We start from the raw sequence: 14,808 nt of genomic DNA on the forward strand, positions 1-14,808 counted from the left end.
ATAGTAAACTGTGCTCTGCACCTATGTACGACTGCCGTTTATTTATTTATTTATTTATTTATTTATTTATTTATTTATTTAAGTCTCCCAATGCCATTGTAACCATACAGGGAGGATTGGTACAACTGTGGTACAATGTTGCCGATGTGAGTTCTCAATGCGGATTGATCTGGGTTGCTGGCAATGGAGGCAGGGAGGCGATACCATTCTAATGACGTCCTTCGCATGAATAAATGAGACTACAGGTTGGTGCAGCGGCTTGGCACCTTAATTTTTAAACGATATCAGCACAAGATGAGAAATAGGATGGCGCAGCCAAGAGGGCATGCTTGAGATCATGGTTGGTGAAAAAAAAATTTTAAGACAAAGATGGACAATTGTTCTTCTGCAAGAAAGACCAGGAAGATTAAGGAAAAGCTTCATTCCGGACACAGTGGAAGTAAGAGAATTATTGCAAAAACTAGAATGAATAGAACGGTTCTGGATTGGCCTCAAGCCAAGAAATCGGCACTGATGACGGTTCCCACATTGAGAAGGCGTACTCTATCTTGGACCTAACTGTTGTTTAGAGCATTAGTTTTAGAGAGATGGGAGCTAAAGAAAAGATTGTGTGCAATAAACTTAGTGTATGGTTAGTATATTTAATCACATAATTAACTTACGCATGCCATATCAAGTCTTTAAAAATGTGCACACCAAGATATTTGTATATATGGATGGGAGTCAACTGTGAGCCAATAAAAGGCTATGAAAATGGATTGTTAGACACACTGTTGTAGGATATCCTCGTTATTTTGCATTTTATTAACATTCACGTTCATTGACCAGTTACTACACCAGTAAGAAATACTGTAAAGATCTGATTGAAGTGCTGCAGTCATGTAGGTTAGTTACCACACAAAAAACTACAGTCATCAGCAAACAATCTAATAATTGAATAGATGCATGCAGATGGGAGGGCATTCATAAAAGTAAGGTCTCATATTTTTGGGGGACGTAGAGAAACTGTTAATACAGTTGTTGGCCACACTATTCTGAGTGGTGCTGCTTGCATTCCCAAATAAGCACACGTGCGCTTTTCTTGGGTGCTCAGTTTTGGCTTGGCCGCCATTCAAAATGGAGCTCCTGTTTAACGCTACTTCCAAGTGTGAAGTTCGCGCGGTTAGTAGATTTTTGAACACAAAAGGAATTAAACCACTTAGAATTCATTCCCAATTGACAGAAGTGTATGGACAGTCATGCATGGATGTCAAGATCATTTGTAACTGGTGTAGAAAGTTTGCAGCCGGTCATATTGAAATCCACAACAAAGAAATGAGCGGTAGGTTGTCAATTTCCGACGAGACATTCGCAAAGGTTGAGGAAATCATACATGAAGATCGGAGGATCACTGTGGATGTCCTTTGCATTTTGGTTCCTGAGGTTTCCTGAAGCACCATTCACAGGATTTTAATGGAAAAGTTGCAATATCGGAAGGTGTGTGCAAGATAGGTCCCGCATATGATGACAGAAAACCATGAACAGCAATGAGTTGATTCTTCCCACGAATTTCTTCACTGTTATGGAGACGAAAAGGACAACTTCTTGGGCTTGATTGTCATGGGGGACAAAATCTGGGCATTCTACTTTACACCTGAGACAAAACAGTCACAAGAGTGGCGTCATCCCTCTTGGCCCAAGCTACAAGAATTCAAACACACAGTCTGCCGTTAAAGTCATGTCAACTGTGTTTTGGGGCTGGAAAGGGTTATTGGTTGACTTTCTGCCTGCTGAGACAACAGTAAACACTGACAGGTACTGTAAAACACTGAAAAAACTCGGAAGGCAATTTGGAACCAAAGATGATTAATGTTACGCGAGGGCATAAGCATTCTCCACGACAACGCTCGCCCGCACGTCGCCCGTCAAACCGTTGAACTCCTGCAAAACTTTGGTTGGAACATCATCACCCACCCACCATACATTACGGACTTAGCACCGAGGGACTACCACCTGTTCCCTAAGTTGAAGGAGCATTTGCCTGGATGGCGGTTCTACTCCGACAACAAGGCGAAAGATCAAGGTTCAACTCTTCCTGAAGGACATGGCAGCAAAGTGGTATGACATGGGCATTGTAAAACTGCCAGAGCGTCTACAAAAATGCATAGACCGAAATGGCAATTGTGTATAAAAATAGAGCATTCTTCAACCTTTAAAATGTTTAAACTATTATAGTAAATAAACGGTTTTTCTATATCTGAATATATAGGAGGCGTTACTTTTAGGATTGCCCTCGTAGATTGCCCTTGTAGGCACCTATTTTACTGTATTACTAAAGTATTACTAAATTTTGAGGACGACATTAAGATATTTTCTTGTCTTCAAAAGTATACTATGCTGTATTTTGGAATATTTACAGTGTGCCTGTTTAAAGTGTGCCATGACCTGCATTTTATCTCTAAGGCAAGATAAACTCTTCAAGCGTATTGAAGCTGCACTTTGGCCCAAATGCTATGCAGCCATAGCAGGCCAAGATTTCCAGCCTTGAACCTATTTTCTCTATTGGTAATTACACATATATCGGCACACGCATGCAATACCTTAAAGCAGAAATGACAAAGAAGTGCACATAAATTTTGTGTGCACTTTCTGTATTTTGTCCTGCATTTTTTGCTTTCGGTTTTTTCATAAACACTGCAAAAGACTCTAATAGTTGCTGTCTATTCAGAATGTCTTCATTGGGTGCGAAATCCAGAGCTACGTTAGTTTGAATCCGTGCAGTGGTACATACATTTATGGTTGCAGCTAGTGTTTCTCTGTTTGCTTGTCCCCAGATGTATGACCTCGGCTCTCCTGGAAGCTCATATAATAGTGTGGCTGGCTGTCCTCCTGCTGAGAGCTCATGCAGTGAAGCAGCATTGCTTCACCAGTCCTGTGGTCATGGCCACTGCCTTGGAACCTATAAGGGTGCAGAATGTGTGTGTGACCCTGGCTGGCATGGCCCAAATTGCGACAGGGGTTAGTTAAAGCTTCTGTGCTAACAAAACTTTAGCATTTTATTTTCTTGTTTACCTTTATGCAGCAGACTTCCATTAATTCGACTCCAGTTAATTCAATTTTTCGGTTATTTCGATCTCAAAATTGGTTTTCGCCGAAATTCCAGCTTGATTGGTCAGCTTCGCTGCAATACATCTGTGTTATGCTATGAAGTTTATTAAGAATTAAAAAAGGCCACTGTCGCAAGACATAGTACGCGTTCCCTAATTATACACGCGTGAATACGCCATCTCCAGTCACAGTATGAGCACCTAGATGCTAAATAAGCATACTGGCAGCTATTCAGAGCTGTTACGGACGCTTCTGTAGTGACTTAAGCCCTCGTTTCGCCCCCCATGCGTTTCTCGCATGTGAGACCGTTCACAAGGCCTAGTATGCATTCTTTATTTATACATGCACCCTCGCATCATGCACCGAGAAGCATAGAAAAGCATCTGTGCTTTGAGAAAGCAAGCGGAAAGGAAAGCATAAAGATGAAAAACTCTAAAGTACAGGGGACGTTTGGGGCCAACAAAAGAGTGGAGCTCTCTCTAAAGCTGAAGGCCTGCCAGTAAACTTATTAGGAATCTCGGTACTTGTACTGTGACTGGAGACAGCGCATGTGCGTGTATAAATTAAGAAACGCATGCTATTTTTCGCAACAGCGGCACCTTTTTTCGCTTGGTATGTTTCACTGCGTAACACGACTGTATTGTGGCGAAGCTAAGCCACCTGAACTGACGGGAGTGTTTCGGTGTTTTTTCTGTTTCTTAATTTGAACTTCCGGATAATTCAGCCAGTTTCTTCGGTCCCGTCAAGGTCGAATTAAGTGAGGTCTACTGCATTTGTACTAAGGGTGTTTTAATAGCAAAGTTTTTAAATTGAAGTGAATACAAACATTTAAAAAAGAACTTTTTAAGGTCACATTGAATAACCAAATGTTTTGTCGTTTCTAAACAAGGTGAAATAGTAACATTGCATGGAGTCCATTTCATAAAGAAAAGAGAGAGGAAGGAGAAGGCTTATTTACATTATTTGATGCATGAAATTTCATTTGCTTGTAGAAGAGGAGTGACTGAACTGTGATATCAAGTACACCATAACAGTGACAGTGGTGAAACATGGGGCAATTGTCCATATAATAAATTGCTTTGGTCTAAATAAAAACCAAAAATTAATTTGTATGCTGTCTAGAGGCAAGGCATTCTTGTTGAATGACTGAAAACTATTTAGTTAGGTACCCCACATGTTTGTCCAGAAACTGTAGCTTGCCTGCAGCAGAGTCATTCAGAACAGTCAATAGTTGCATCTGGCTTTCTCCCCAATAAGGGTCATTATCCTTTATATCCGAACAAAAATGTGTATTCCACAACTTCAGATAGGGAATTCTCAAATAGACTACGAATTGAATAGCAATGACTACGTATTTTATACACTTGACACACGGGCACTCCAAAGGTGTTTGGACACGGGAACATCTACCCTAAAGGTGTTCATGCAGGGTGATACTTTTCAGTGGAGGTCCCTTGCGGAAAGGTAGATATCCAAACTCCTTCATTGGCTTAAAGGGGTAACCTCACGCATAGTTCAAAAATGCAAAACTTTACAAAATGCAGTGGTGCTTCACTGTAATATCAATGCTTGCAAAAATGGTTTTAGTTAGCAGTGATGCAGTTTGACCAGATACTTTGTTTTGTCAGTTTCATTTCAGAGGTGCCGAGCCATGTGCATTGCTGCATTGCTTACTGAAAACCTATAGAGGAGACTGTACCATTGTGTGTGTAACTTTTTTTTTGATAAGGGGTCCTTCAGTGTACAAGAGAAGTTTACTTCGAAGGACTGACCCATGTGTCAGCGGTATGATTCATATTCATAATTGCAAATGCTGGTCACTTCTGATTTGTACCTATGCTTTGTTTCAATAGAAACACAGTCCAAGATGTTCCAACAAAGCAGCTACATCAAGTATGCACTGCCATTTGACCCTCATCCGTACAAGACTGACATCCAGCTACAGTTCCGTACACGTCAGAAGCATGGAGAACTTTTCCGCATCACAAGCAAACATGGGCGGGAGTATTGCATTCTTGAGGTGATTCGACAGCAACATTGTTTATATTGCTTGTAGGTGATTTTTACGTGTTGGAAGGAAGGTTGCTGGAGCACATGCAATCTTTTTTTTTTTTTCATTGGTTTAGATCCGGGACAAGAAGCTGCGCTTTAGGTTCAACCTTGACCGAAGTCGGTCATCTGAAGAACGCGAGTTGTGGCTTCCCTGGGTGTGGGTGAATGACGGCCAGTGGCACACAGTGCGTGCCCTACGCTATGGCGCTTCAGCCAGCCTGGCTCTGGATGGAGGCAGCGGGCGGCGCTTCAACGAGCTCCTGGATTGGCAAAGCCCTCACCAGCATATGTGGGTTGAGAAGCAGAATGTTATTGCCGGTGGAGACGTCCAGTATGTTGGTCCTGGTGTGACTGTTGTTGACAACGATTATCAAGAAGGTGAGCTAATGTTTGCTTTGAGAGAAGTGCATTCCATTAGCAGCATATTTTGCTTGGGTAAAAACAAGCCTTAGCCTTTAATCATGCATCACTATAACACCTGTCCAACTGCTTCCTCTATGAGTAAAGATCGGTTGATAGAAAAGGGGTTGATGGAAAGGAGACACTCTGGAAGGCGCAGCCATATTTCTTTTCATGGATTTAAGAGCAGGTTGATTAACCTGGCATAGGAGGTACTGAGCATATTTCGCAATGTATTTTTGCACTCAACCATAACACATGCTGTAATACAGTGTCCTGCTAGTTTGATATTAACTCTGCATCTTGTGTACTTACATGAGTAAAAATAGAACTATGTGCATATAAAAACACCCAAAGTATTTATTCTTTGATTTGGCATACTTTTCCAGCGTCAGCCGTACTCATGGACATGGTGATCCTCATTGTAATAATTGTTCTTATTAGGATTTTTTTTTGTGTTGGTCGAGACATGCAACAAGCATTGCTAGTTGCATGCCTTCAGTATTATTCAGGACACATAAGCCAGCCTGCATGATCTGTTGAGAACATGACATTGATTTGGAACACTTAAACATGTATCTATTGTGTCAGCTCAGTATTTCTTGATTTACGATTTGTAGGCAGAAGGAAAAATACCTTTGTAGCAGTGATGGTGTAAAAATAGCATTTGTGGCGCACTGCTCATGTGTAGGCATTTTAGGTGAAACACTTTCTTCATGTACGTTTCATTCTGCATAAATTGAGATGGACTGCTGAAGCGTGGACTAGTATGCACAGAAACATTCGGTTTACATTGTAAGTTGTAAGTGCATGGCCAAAGCGGCATCCAGATTATAGGCACTGAAACTGCATGTTTTAGCACTAATATAGACGAGGCACAGAAAGGTTATATGGAAAATGCTGGAGCTTTGACGAGATCTATGGCATGTTTACAAAATTCAACAGACTCAACTGTAGTCGACACGTACATAACCCAGAGCATTGCAGCACGAGATGCCGACGCACGTCAATCTGGTGGGGCCTCCAGTGGCCTGAGACAGGCATGGTCATTTTTGCAGTTTCGGCAAGCTTATATTCGGGCTCCTCGATTTGGTCTGGCTCAGCAGATTCTTTAGGCGGAGCTTTTGGACATGAAGTTGTGATGTGCCCACTCACCAAGAATCGTTGGGGCACGAGACTGACATTGATGTATGTCCATCTTTTGGGGCATGAGTGACCTGAGACGCACATTGTCGTTTTAACCCTTTGAGGGTCGATTTTTTTCGCCACATGCGACTGCCAAGGGTCGATTTTTTTTATTGCAGATTCCAATTCTTCTTGGGACATAATTTAAAAACAAAAGATTACCGTAATTTTTCTAGGGTGACCGTAAAGTGAGAAAAAAATATTTTGCGTTGGTATATATATGTACTCTGCCTTCATGAATAAAAACAATCAAAAAAGGAAATAAACTGATAAGAATTAAAAATTTGATGCATTGTTATAGTTCAAGGTTTTGAAAATGCGCACACAAGAATATTTCGCCAGACTCAAATGTTCCTGCTCTTACACTAATATCTACATCCATAGCGCAATCGTACTGCGTAGGTGCGCGCACTCAAGAAAAGTGTGTGGTTCTGTGCCCGTCAAAAAAAGCAAAACATGTGACAAACTTCTGCTAATCTTGATCTTATCGCCAACCAGAGGCAATTAGTTCTCGCGAGTCCCCCCCCCCCCCCCCCCCCCCCCCAAAAAAAAATGTAGCGGAAACGCATGCATGGCGGCATCCTTCCTATGTGCACCCCTGTGAGCACTAAACGAGCGAGAAACAAGCGGTCACCCTTTGAGCTATTAGTAACGAGATAGCCATCAGTTTTGCAAGCGCAAGAAACCGAAACCGCCAGCGGAACAAAACCCAAACCACCGCCCGCCCGCCCGCCCGCGCGCCAGTGCGGAGAGTGGTAGTATATAGACGTGCGTGGGCGAACTAGCGCTAAAACAAACCATGAAACAAAAACCGAGAAAGGGAGGTGCGAGAAAAAAATTCCCTGTATTCCCACATAGTGGCAGTACATGCCAGAAAAGAAAAAGTTAGGGAATTGGCGTACATTTTAAACGTACAGGCGGCGCCATAAATATATGGCATCGACCATTTTGGACTTATTCGCGGCGCCATGAATTTACGTCATTGACCCTCAAAGGGTTAAGACAACAAAGGAAAATCAAAAGAAAATTGAGCTGGTGGGCAACGCTAAAATATGATGCCATCAGAGCAAAACATGATGTTCACTTTGCACCACCTGCAACAAGGGACAGCGGCGCATTTGAGTTATTACCTATTAAAAGCATGCAGTACAATTCCTGTATCACACCCTGTAAAACAAATACTAGGTGAACATGCCTATCACAATAGATTGGCAGTGATAGCTCTGGATGGTGACTTGCGATAACCCACAAGGAGATTTGCTGCTATCGGAATAGGAAACTGAGTGCATGGCAGCATTTTCATGTGATTCGGGCATGGGAGTACTGTGGGGAAGCTGTCATTGCGGGTGCCAACCGCCTTCAATCTTGTGTACCTCGCACCTTTTCTTGTTTACACGGGATCTAGCAGCCAGAATATATATAATATGATCACAGCTTGGCAATATACTGGATTTCCGTGCCAAAAGATTATATTTTGTGGGAACGTATTAACCAGTAAAAAAAAAAACGTGGCTATATTGGGTCATTTTTTGTGTTGTCATTCACAAACGCTGGCACCAAAAAATTGTACGAAACTGGATTGTATCAACGAGGTTCTGCTGTACATTCGTTTGGAAACACAACTTCAGAAAGAAATTAGTACTTCTGACACTGTTCCATAATGTACAATTGCCTCATCTTGAAATGGCAGCGCAATAAGACGAAGACAGAAGGCAGGAACACACAGGACAGTGCTACAATCCTTCTACAATTGCCTCAATATAGTGCATTGGTTGAACATGCGCACATACACCATACCACCCAATTTCAGCTGGCACGCCTTGGCTGCAGAGAAAAAATTGCACGGCACCATTGGTCTCCAAACTTTTGCTTGCGAGTGTACATAACCAAGAACATGTTCATGCAGAAATGCTATGTGATATTAACCCACTATGTAATATTTTAGTGTTTAATAGCAAACATGTCGTAAATGTGCTGAAAACATACTGTGCTTGGCATTTCACTGTCTGGTAGAAACATCTTTGACCAGATATAATTGCAGCAGGTCATTCCTTTGTGCTGACCTGCATAGCCTAGAGGAAGCACAGTCTGTCATGGCAGAAGCAGTGTACATGTAGTTTATTGTAATGAAAGCATGCCAAAATATTTTTGAGCACGTCTGGAGATCTGTCTGTACGAGTCTGGAGAGCAGAAATGCTTTTCTTTTTAGTTTTCTTTTTTTGCATTAAATTCTTAAACCATTGGTGTTCTCTCTCCCTCTGTTGTTTTCCTTTTTACTATGTTTTGAATGGTGTTGGCACCTTTATTATTGTATTTGAATATACAGGATGGCATTTTAATAGGTCACAGGCAGTTGTGCATGCCTGCCTTGTATTGAAGGAGGAGACTCTGCCATATTAATTATGGGAACTTGGCCAAATGATGAAAGTCAACTAATATGCATGGAAAACTGATGGTCCCCTGTTCATTTCTCTTTGGTAACTTGTCATTCTGTGTCATTCTTCTCTTCTTTGGCAGGTTGTATGAATGACATCCGGCTAGATCAGCACTATTTGCCAATGGAGAGTGGTTCTGAATATGCAGCTGTAGTTGAATGGCGCAACCTAATTGATGGATGTCCATCCAACAACCCCTGCCATGGTATCAGTTGCCCACGACCCTTTGTTTGTGTGGATCTCTGGATGCTCCATGAATGCAGGTCAGTTGTCAGGTCCTCCAAAGAAGCTATCTGCTTGTCAATCTTTTAATGTGGGGAAGGGCTTACTTAGTTTCTTGCACATTGTGAGCAGTGCAAAATAGGTATGTATGCAAGCATACAGCAACAGGCAAATTATCTTTTTTCTAGGCTGTTTTTGTTAAAGTACCACAGTGATGAAAACCACTTGTTTTTTGGCAGACTAGGTATATTTTCACAAAAGTTGGGAAGCTATCTCTCAGAATACTTTTTTCAACTCACAAGGTTAATTTTCCATTCATTTGTCACAAATTACTTTTGTTGGAGTTGACCATTTAAATTTGAAGCTGTGTGTGCATGCTATAGATGCAAAGAGGTGTGTAGTTGTGAACTGTTTCATGTTTCGTAACCGAAGCGCACATGTGGTTAGGCTTTCATTTATGAAACTTCATTACTAAATGGCCATGTTCTTATGACAAGGCACCTTTTTTAATCAGGCATAACCAAAGTACTATAAATTTTGACGTGATTGCAAAAATTGGGTTAAATTAGATTTTAGAAAATGAGAAAGGGCCATATCTGTGGGGAATGCTTCAAAAAAACCTTAAATCTGTTAAAAACATGCAAGTGCATTATTATATGCATTTTGAGCTCTGTAAACTCCTTATCAAGTTCTGCTGCCTGTGTTAGTGGATAATTGCTACCTAAAACAGGAGTAAGTGACCTTAAACAGAACAAAACCACATAATAGCACCCGGGGTGGTAACCACAATGTACAGTTGTGTTATCACATTTAGGTCTTTCCAAAAGGCTTTTATATGTCATCTACATTAAAAGTAATAATATTACATGCAGGTTACGTTATACTATCAGATGCGCAACACTGATCTTTCAGCTTTATCGTCCAAATAGGTGTGCCACATCATGTGGCCAGAAATGTTAGTATTTAGGTAATCTTCTGCCTGCATCTACCTCTGTGCAATTTTGTCATCTGTGAAAATCAGCTATGATGCCTGCCCACTTTGTTTTAAGTATGTGTAGATCAAATTGTCATTATAACATCAGAACTCACTCTAACTCCATGGTGACCGCAGTTGGTGAGTTCACTACTCTCTAAAAACAGTTGCACCCTTTGGGTGTGTATATTTGCCACGCAGCAATAATTGTCATCTGTCTTGCCTGCATTTTTCTTTAACGCTGCGAGCCCGGTACTTCCAAGTCACAAACAGCATGCGCATTATCAGCATAACAGAGCATTCTCGACACGAAAATAACGAGCGCGGCATTTTCGAGAAAGGAAACGCAAGCAAGACAGATGACGATCATTGTTGTGTAGCAAATATACACCCCAAAGGGTGCAACTGTATTTAGGGTGTAGTGTGAGCGTTTGCCTTGGCGATGCGTTAGGTACAGTAAATGCATCATACATGTAATCTCCCATCAAAAACACCTACCATATTTACTCGCATAATGATCGCACTTTTATGTAAAAAAAAAAGTTGACGCGAATTCAGGGGTGCGATCATTACGCTGGTTAAATTTCCCGCAAAAAGAAAAAAAATTTCATCGCGCATTTGCTGCGGGATGGCAACAAGTCAACAAATAGGCGGCTGCCGTTGTATGTAGTGCGGGACACCAAAACAAAGATGGCGGCCAGTGGAGCAAGCCGAACGCACTGAACGCGATTTTTTTTTCTTCTCGTGAGTACATTACGTGCATTGAAACAGTTTCTTCCGTATCAGTAATGAATAATATCGGTAATATTGGCAAGTTTGCGGCAATAACGTAGCCATGTCCACTTTGAGGGGACAGAAACAGATGGGCGCGCTTAGCTGCCAGTGACATAGAAACACATGGCGGGCATGCTGCGGAAACCGCGGCATTTGTCTTCACTACTATCCTAATACAGCACGTTTCCGCTAAGGGTGGGCGAATATCTTAGCTGTGGTACAAGCATCGGCGTATGAATAGGGTACACTTTTAATGTATCACTGCAAACGTGGCTACTATCGTTGCCACTCGCGATTTGTTGCGTGCCCACGAGTGCAGATGAGAAGAATCGAAAGGCCCCTTTTTTTGTTGTTGACCACAACCATTATAAAGCCTACACATAATAAAGGCAAGTTTGGTTGTAGTTTTTTTTTTTTTTTTTTTTTTGTCATGGAAGTGCGGAAAGTGACGAAAGGAATGAAATGGGGCATCTGCTTAAGAATGTTTGGTGCGTGCAGACCGCCTGGTTTGTCTTCAAGAGTCGTTCGCGTAGCATTCGACAGATGGTAAGTGCGATCATTATTAGCTAGACTTGGCACATGACAAATTGCTGTGGCAAGTTCGGGGTGCGATCATTACATGGGAAATTAAAAAAAAAAATTGAATTTTGACGACGAAATTCAGGGGTGTGATCATTACACGAGTGCGATCATTATGCGAGTAAATACGGTATTTTTGGCCTACCCCAGAAATATTTTCATGTTAAAGTAGTAGCTTTTTAAGAATTATTGCAGTATTTGGTGAATTCTAACGTGTGCCTTCCAAGAAAATTTGTCTGTAAATTGCTTGGCTGGTACAATACAACCAAAACCAAAACTGCATCCACAGCGTTCAACCATCAAGGCCAGCCTAGCCAGCATCATTGTCATTGCCATCACAAGATGGTGACCATGGATGGCGACAAAGCATATTTTCTCCACAACATTGTGGTTTTCTCGCATATGACAATGATGACATGCTGCTTTCAGTTGGTTTACGAAAGCACATTAAAATGATCAGTTATTTTACATGTTCAATTAGCAGCAACAAGTCGTATCACATTTTCTTGGTGGCTGAGCACGAGGTTGCGGGATCGAATCCCGGCCACGGCGGCCGCATTTCGATGGGGGCGAAATGCGAAAACACCCGTGTGCTTAGATTTAGGTGCACGTTAAAGAACCCCAGGTGGTCAAAATTTCCAGAGTCCTCCACTACGGCGTGCCTCATAATCAGAAAGTGGTTTTGGCACGTAAAACCCCAAATATTATTATTATTATTTTCTTGGTGTTTTGAAGAATTGTATGCATCGCAGGATGAACTAGCGAAGTGGTTAGCCTACATGTGGGCCACAATTCCATTTGCGATTGTTGCGGAGTTATTTGATAAATGCAGACTATAAAACGCACTGCAGACCATACAAAGGATCACATGTTGTGGCTTTTATAGACAACGATAATGTGCTGTCCAAGATTGATGACGATGGACATTAGGTAAATAAGTTTCCATACTGTGAAGTTAAAAGTTCGCTGGTTTTGTCTTTTTCTTATTGCCCCAGTTGGAGGCATGCTGCATTTGTTATGCTAAAGTATTGAGTGCATGTTCGATTTCTACTTTGTTTAGGAGTTTCAATGTCATTTCTACGTTAGTTTTCTACTCTGAACTGGTAAACATTTGGGGACGTTTTATAATCTGAGCAAGAACTGCCAATGAATCGAGTGTCTTTGCCATATTTTTGTGCCTCTTGTTTAATTCAACTCACCGGATAATTCTACCAATTTAGTCGGGCCCGATCAGGGTTGTATTAGCGGAAGTTGAAGCCCGCATGTAGCCAGCAATGGTGTAGTTTGAGTATCATGCAGAACAGGAATATTTTTGGGTAGCTTGGATATCAGTGGCACTATTCTTCAGTATTCTATGCCTTGGCACTCGAAGCATCGCAAAATTGTCATCTTTAGAAGTGCTCACTATAATGTTTAGAATAATAATAAAATGTCTTATTGCATTTTTTGTTGCCATCTAGGCAAGATAGCTGCTAAGAAAATCGTAGCTTCAATAGTATACCTATATCGGGTATATAGTAACTAGGTATGCTGCTAGCGATTGTCAGTGTGCGTGTTCTACAGTTGTGAAAGATGAGGTGTCCATGTTCTTTTCTTTCTACTTTTAAGTTTTTATGTGTATAATGAGCACAAACTTCATGTGCCATAATGAGTTTCAACCTTTAATTCGTGCAATTTTTAGTGAGGATTGCATTGAGCAGGCAGACCTTAAGTTGCAGTTGGTATTTTATACTAGTACATTGTGACATCAAGTTCTACTATGAGGTTGTGGGGAACTTTTGTGAAAATTTTCATATTGTGTTGCCACTAGACAGTTATGTCATACTCTTCTGCACCAAGGCCTCCCCGACCTCACCTTTGTTGTGAAAGCCACTAGGTTTGATATTTCAGAGGTGAAACCTCCCAGTTCAGCTTAAGTTGATAGTGTCCTTTGATGTTCCTTTAATCACACATGTTTGAATGGGGTCTGAAAACGTCAGATGCATTGATTCCAAAACTAATATGTACTTGCTTTTAACAAACTCTCGAAACCCTTTTAACCACTGACAGGCTGCTTGCATTTGGTGTTGGTGTTACTAATTTCGTGATTGCTTAACTAACCAAGGCATTAATTACGTGCACTTTTACAAGATAAGGTTATGCCGTGTTTAAGCTATTGTGATGTTTTTACTCTGTAGTCAGTGACAGAAGTCGCAGAAATCACAGCTTGGATTTGCACCATGCAGTATTATTCTGCTTGAGCTTGTTCTTTATAGTGAGTTTTATATTAGGGGATGAAAGCATATTGTGTGTGCAAGAATCCAAACACTCTGCTGGAGTCTTCTTGGAGCCAAAGTGGCTTGCATATGTAAGGGCTAAACAAGCCATTTACGCACCCTAATCTAGAACTCTCTAATTTCAAGATGTGAATTACAAGGATTTTCTTTTTCTGCCAATTGAGTCTGTTTAGGTCATCACGATAGTAATCATGCAAATTTAATGACAGTATTTGAGATGTATTATGTTCGCTCATTCAGCATTGGTGAGTTAGTATGGACAAACCTAGATGTAATGAAGTTGTGCTTGCAGTAAAAACTTTCAACTTAATTCGTTAGAACCATGGTTCTGCTTCAGCAATAAAAATTGCTTTATAGGTTCCTAGAACTGTCCTGGTGGATAGCCTATTCTGAGTAAGCATTTAAGAACAAAATTTCACCAGAAATTGTAGCAATAATCTTGTGGTTGAAGGTATGCAACATGCGGTAAAGGTTGCATTGAGAGCAAAGTTTCAGTTCGAAGTGTGGCTGGTGCTAGCAACCATCATCATCATGGCCTGTCAGTGCTAAGCCACCATTTTGTTAGTTTCTGTAGTGGTGATTATTGAGGCCAAAATCGCCGTAATGTTATTAGCAATCTTGATTCACGATAACAAAGTGGACAACATGACATGCTGGTACTGAAACAGTGCTCATACCTTTCATCCTTGCTTAGGCGCCTGTTATCTCCCTTCCAGTTACCGTTTTCCTGTTCCTGCTGACATGCTTCAGAGCATAAGAGCATATCTGTGAGCACAGATAGAGTGCGCCCAACACGGATTTCGTACCTATATGACATATAATGCAG

General features: G+C 41.2%; 1 protein-coding gene across 10 annotated transcripts in view; it reads left to right on the top strand.

Annotated features, from left to right (window-relative positions):
* The window catches only part of CadN (neural cadherin), a 340,879-nt gene that overhangs the window by 312,665 nt on the left and 13,406 nt on the right, over positions 1-14,808 (top strand). For all 10 annotated transcript variants that reach the window (XR_012829742.1, XM_075700558.1, XM_075700567.1 and 7 more), the window contains 4 exons: positions 2,814-2,997; positions 4,941-5,107; positions 5,214-5,517; positions 9,241-9,421. Coding sequence is in view for 9 of the 10 variants with exons in the window: in XM_075700558.1 (XP_075556673.1) it covers positions 2,814-2,997; positions 4,941-5,107; positions 5,214-5,517; positions 9,241-9,421 (836 nt within the window). In the remaining variant the exon portion in view is untranslated. The remainder of the gene's footprint in view (positions 1-2,813; positions 2,998-4,940; positions 5,108-5,213; positions 5,518-9,240; positions 9,422-14,808) is intronic.

Source organism: Dermacentor variabilis, chromosome 1, assembly GCF_050947875.1.
Source record: "Dermacentor variabilis isolate Ectoservices chromosome 1, ASM5094787v1, whole genome shotgun sequence".
NCBI classification, from domain to species: domain Eukaryota; kingdom Metazoa; phylum Arthropoda; class Arachnida; order Ixodida; family Ixodidae; genus Dermacentor; species Dermacentor variabilis.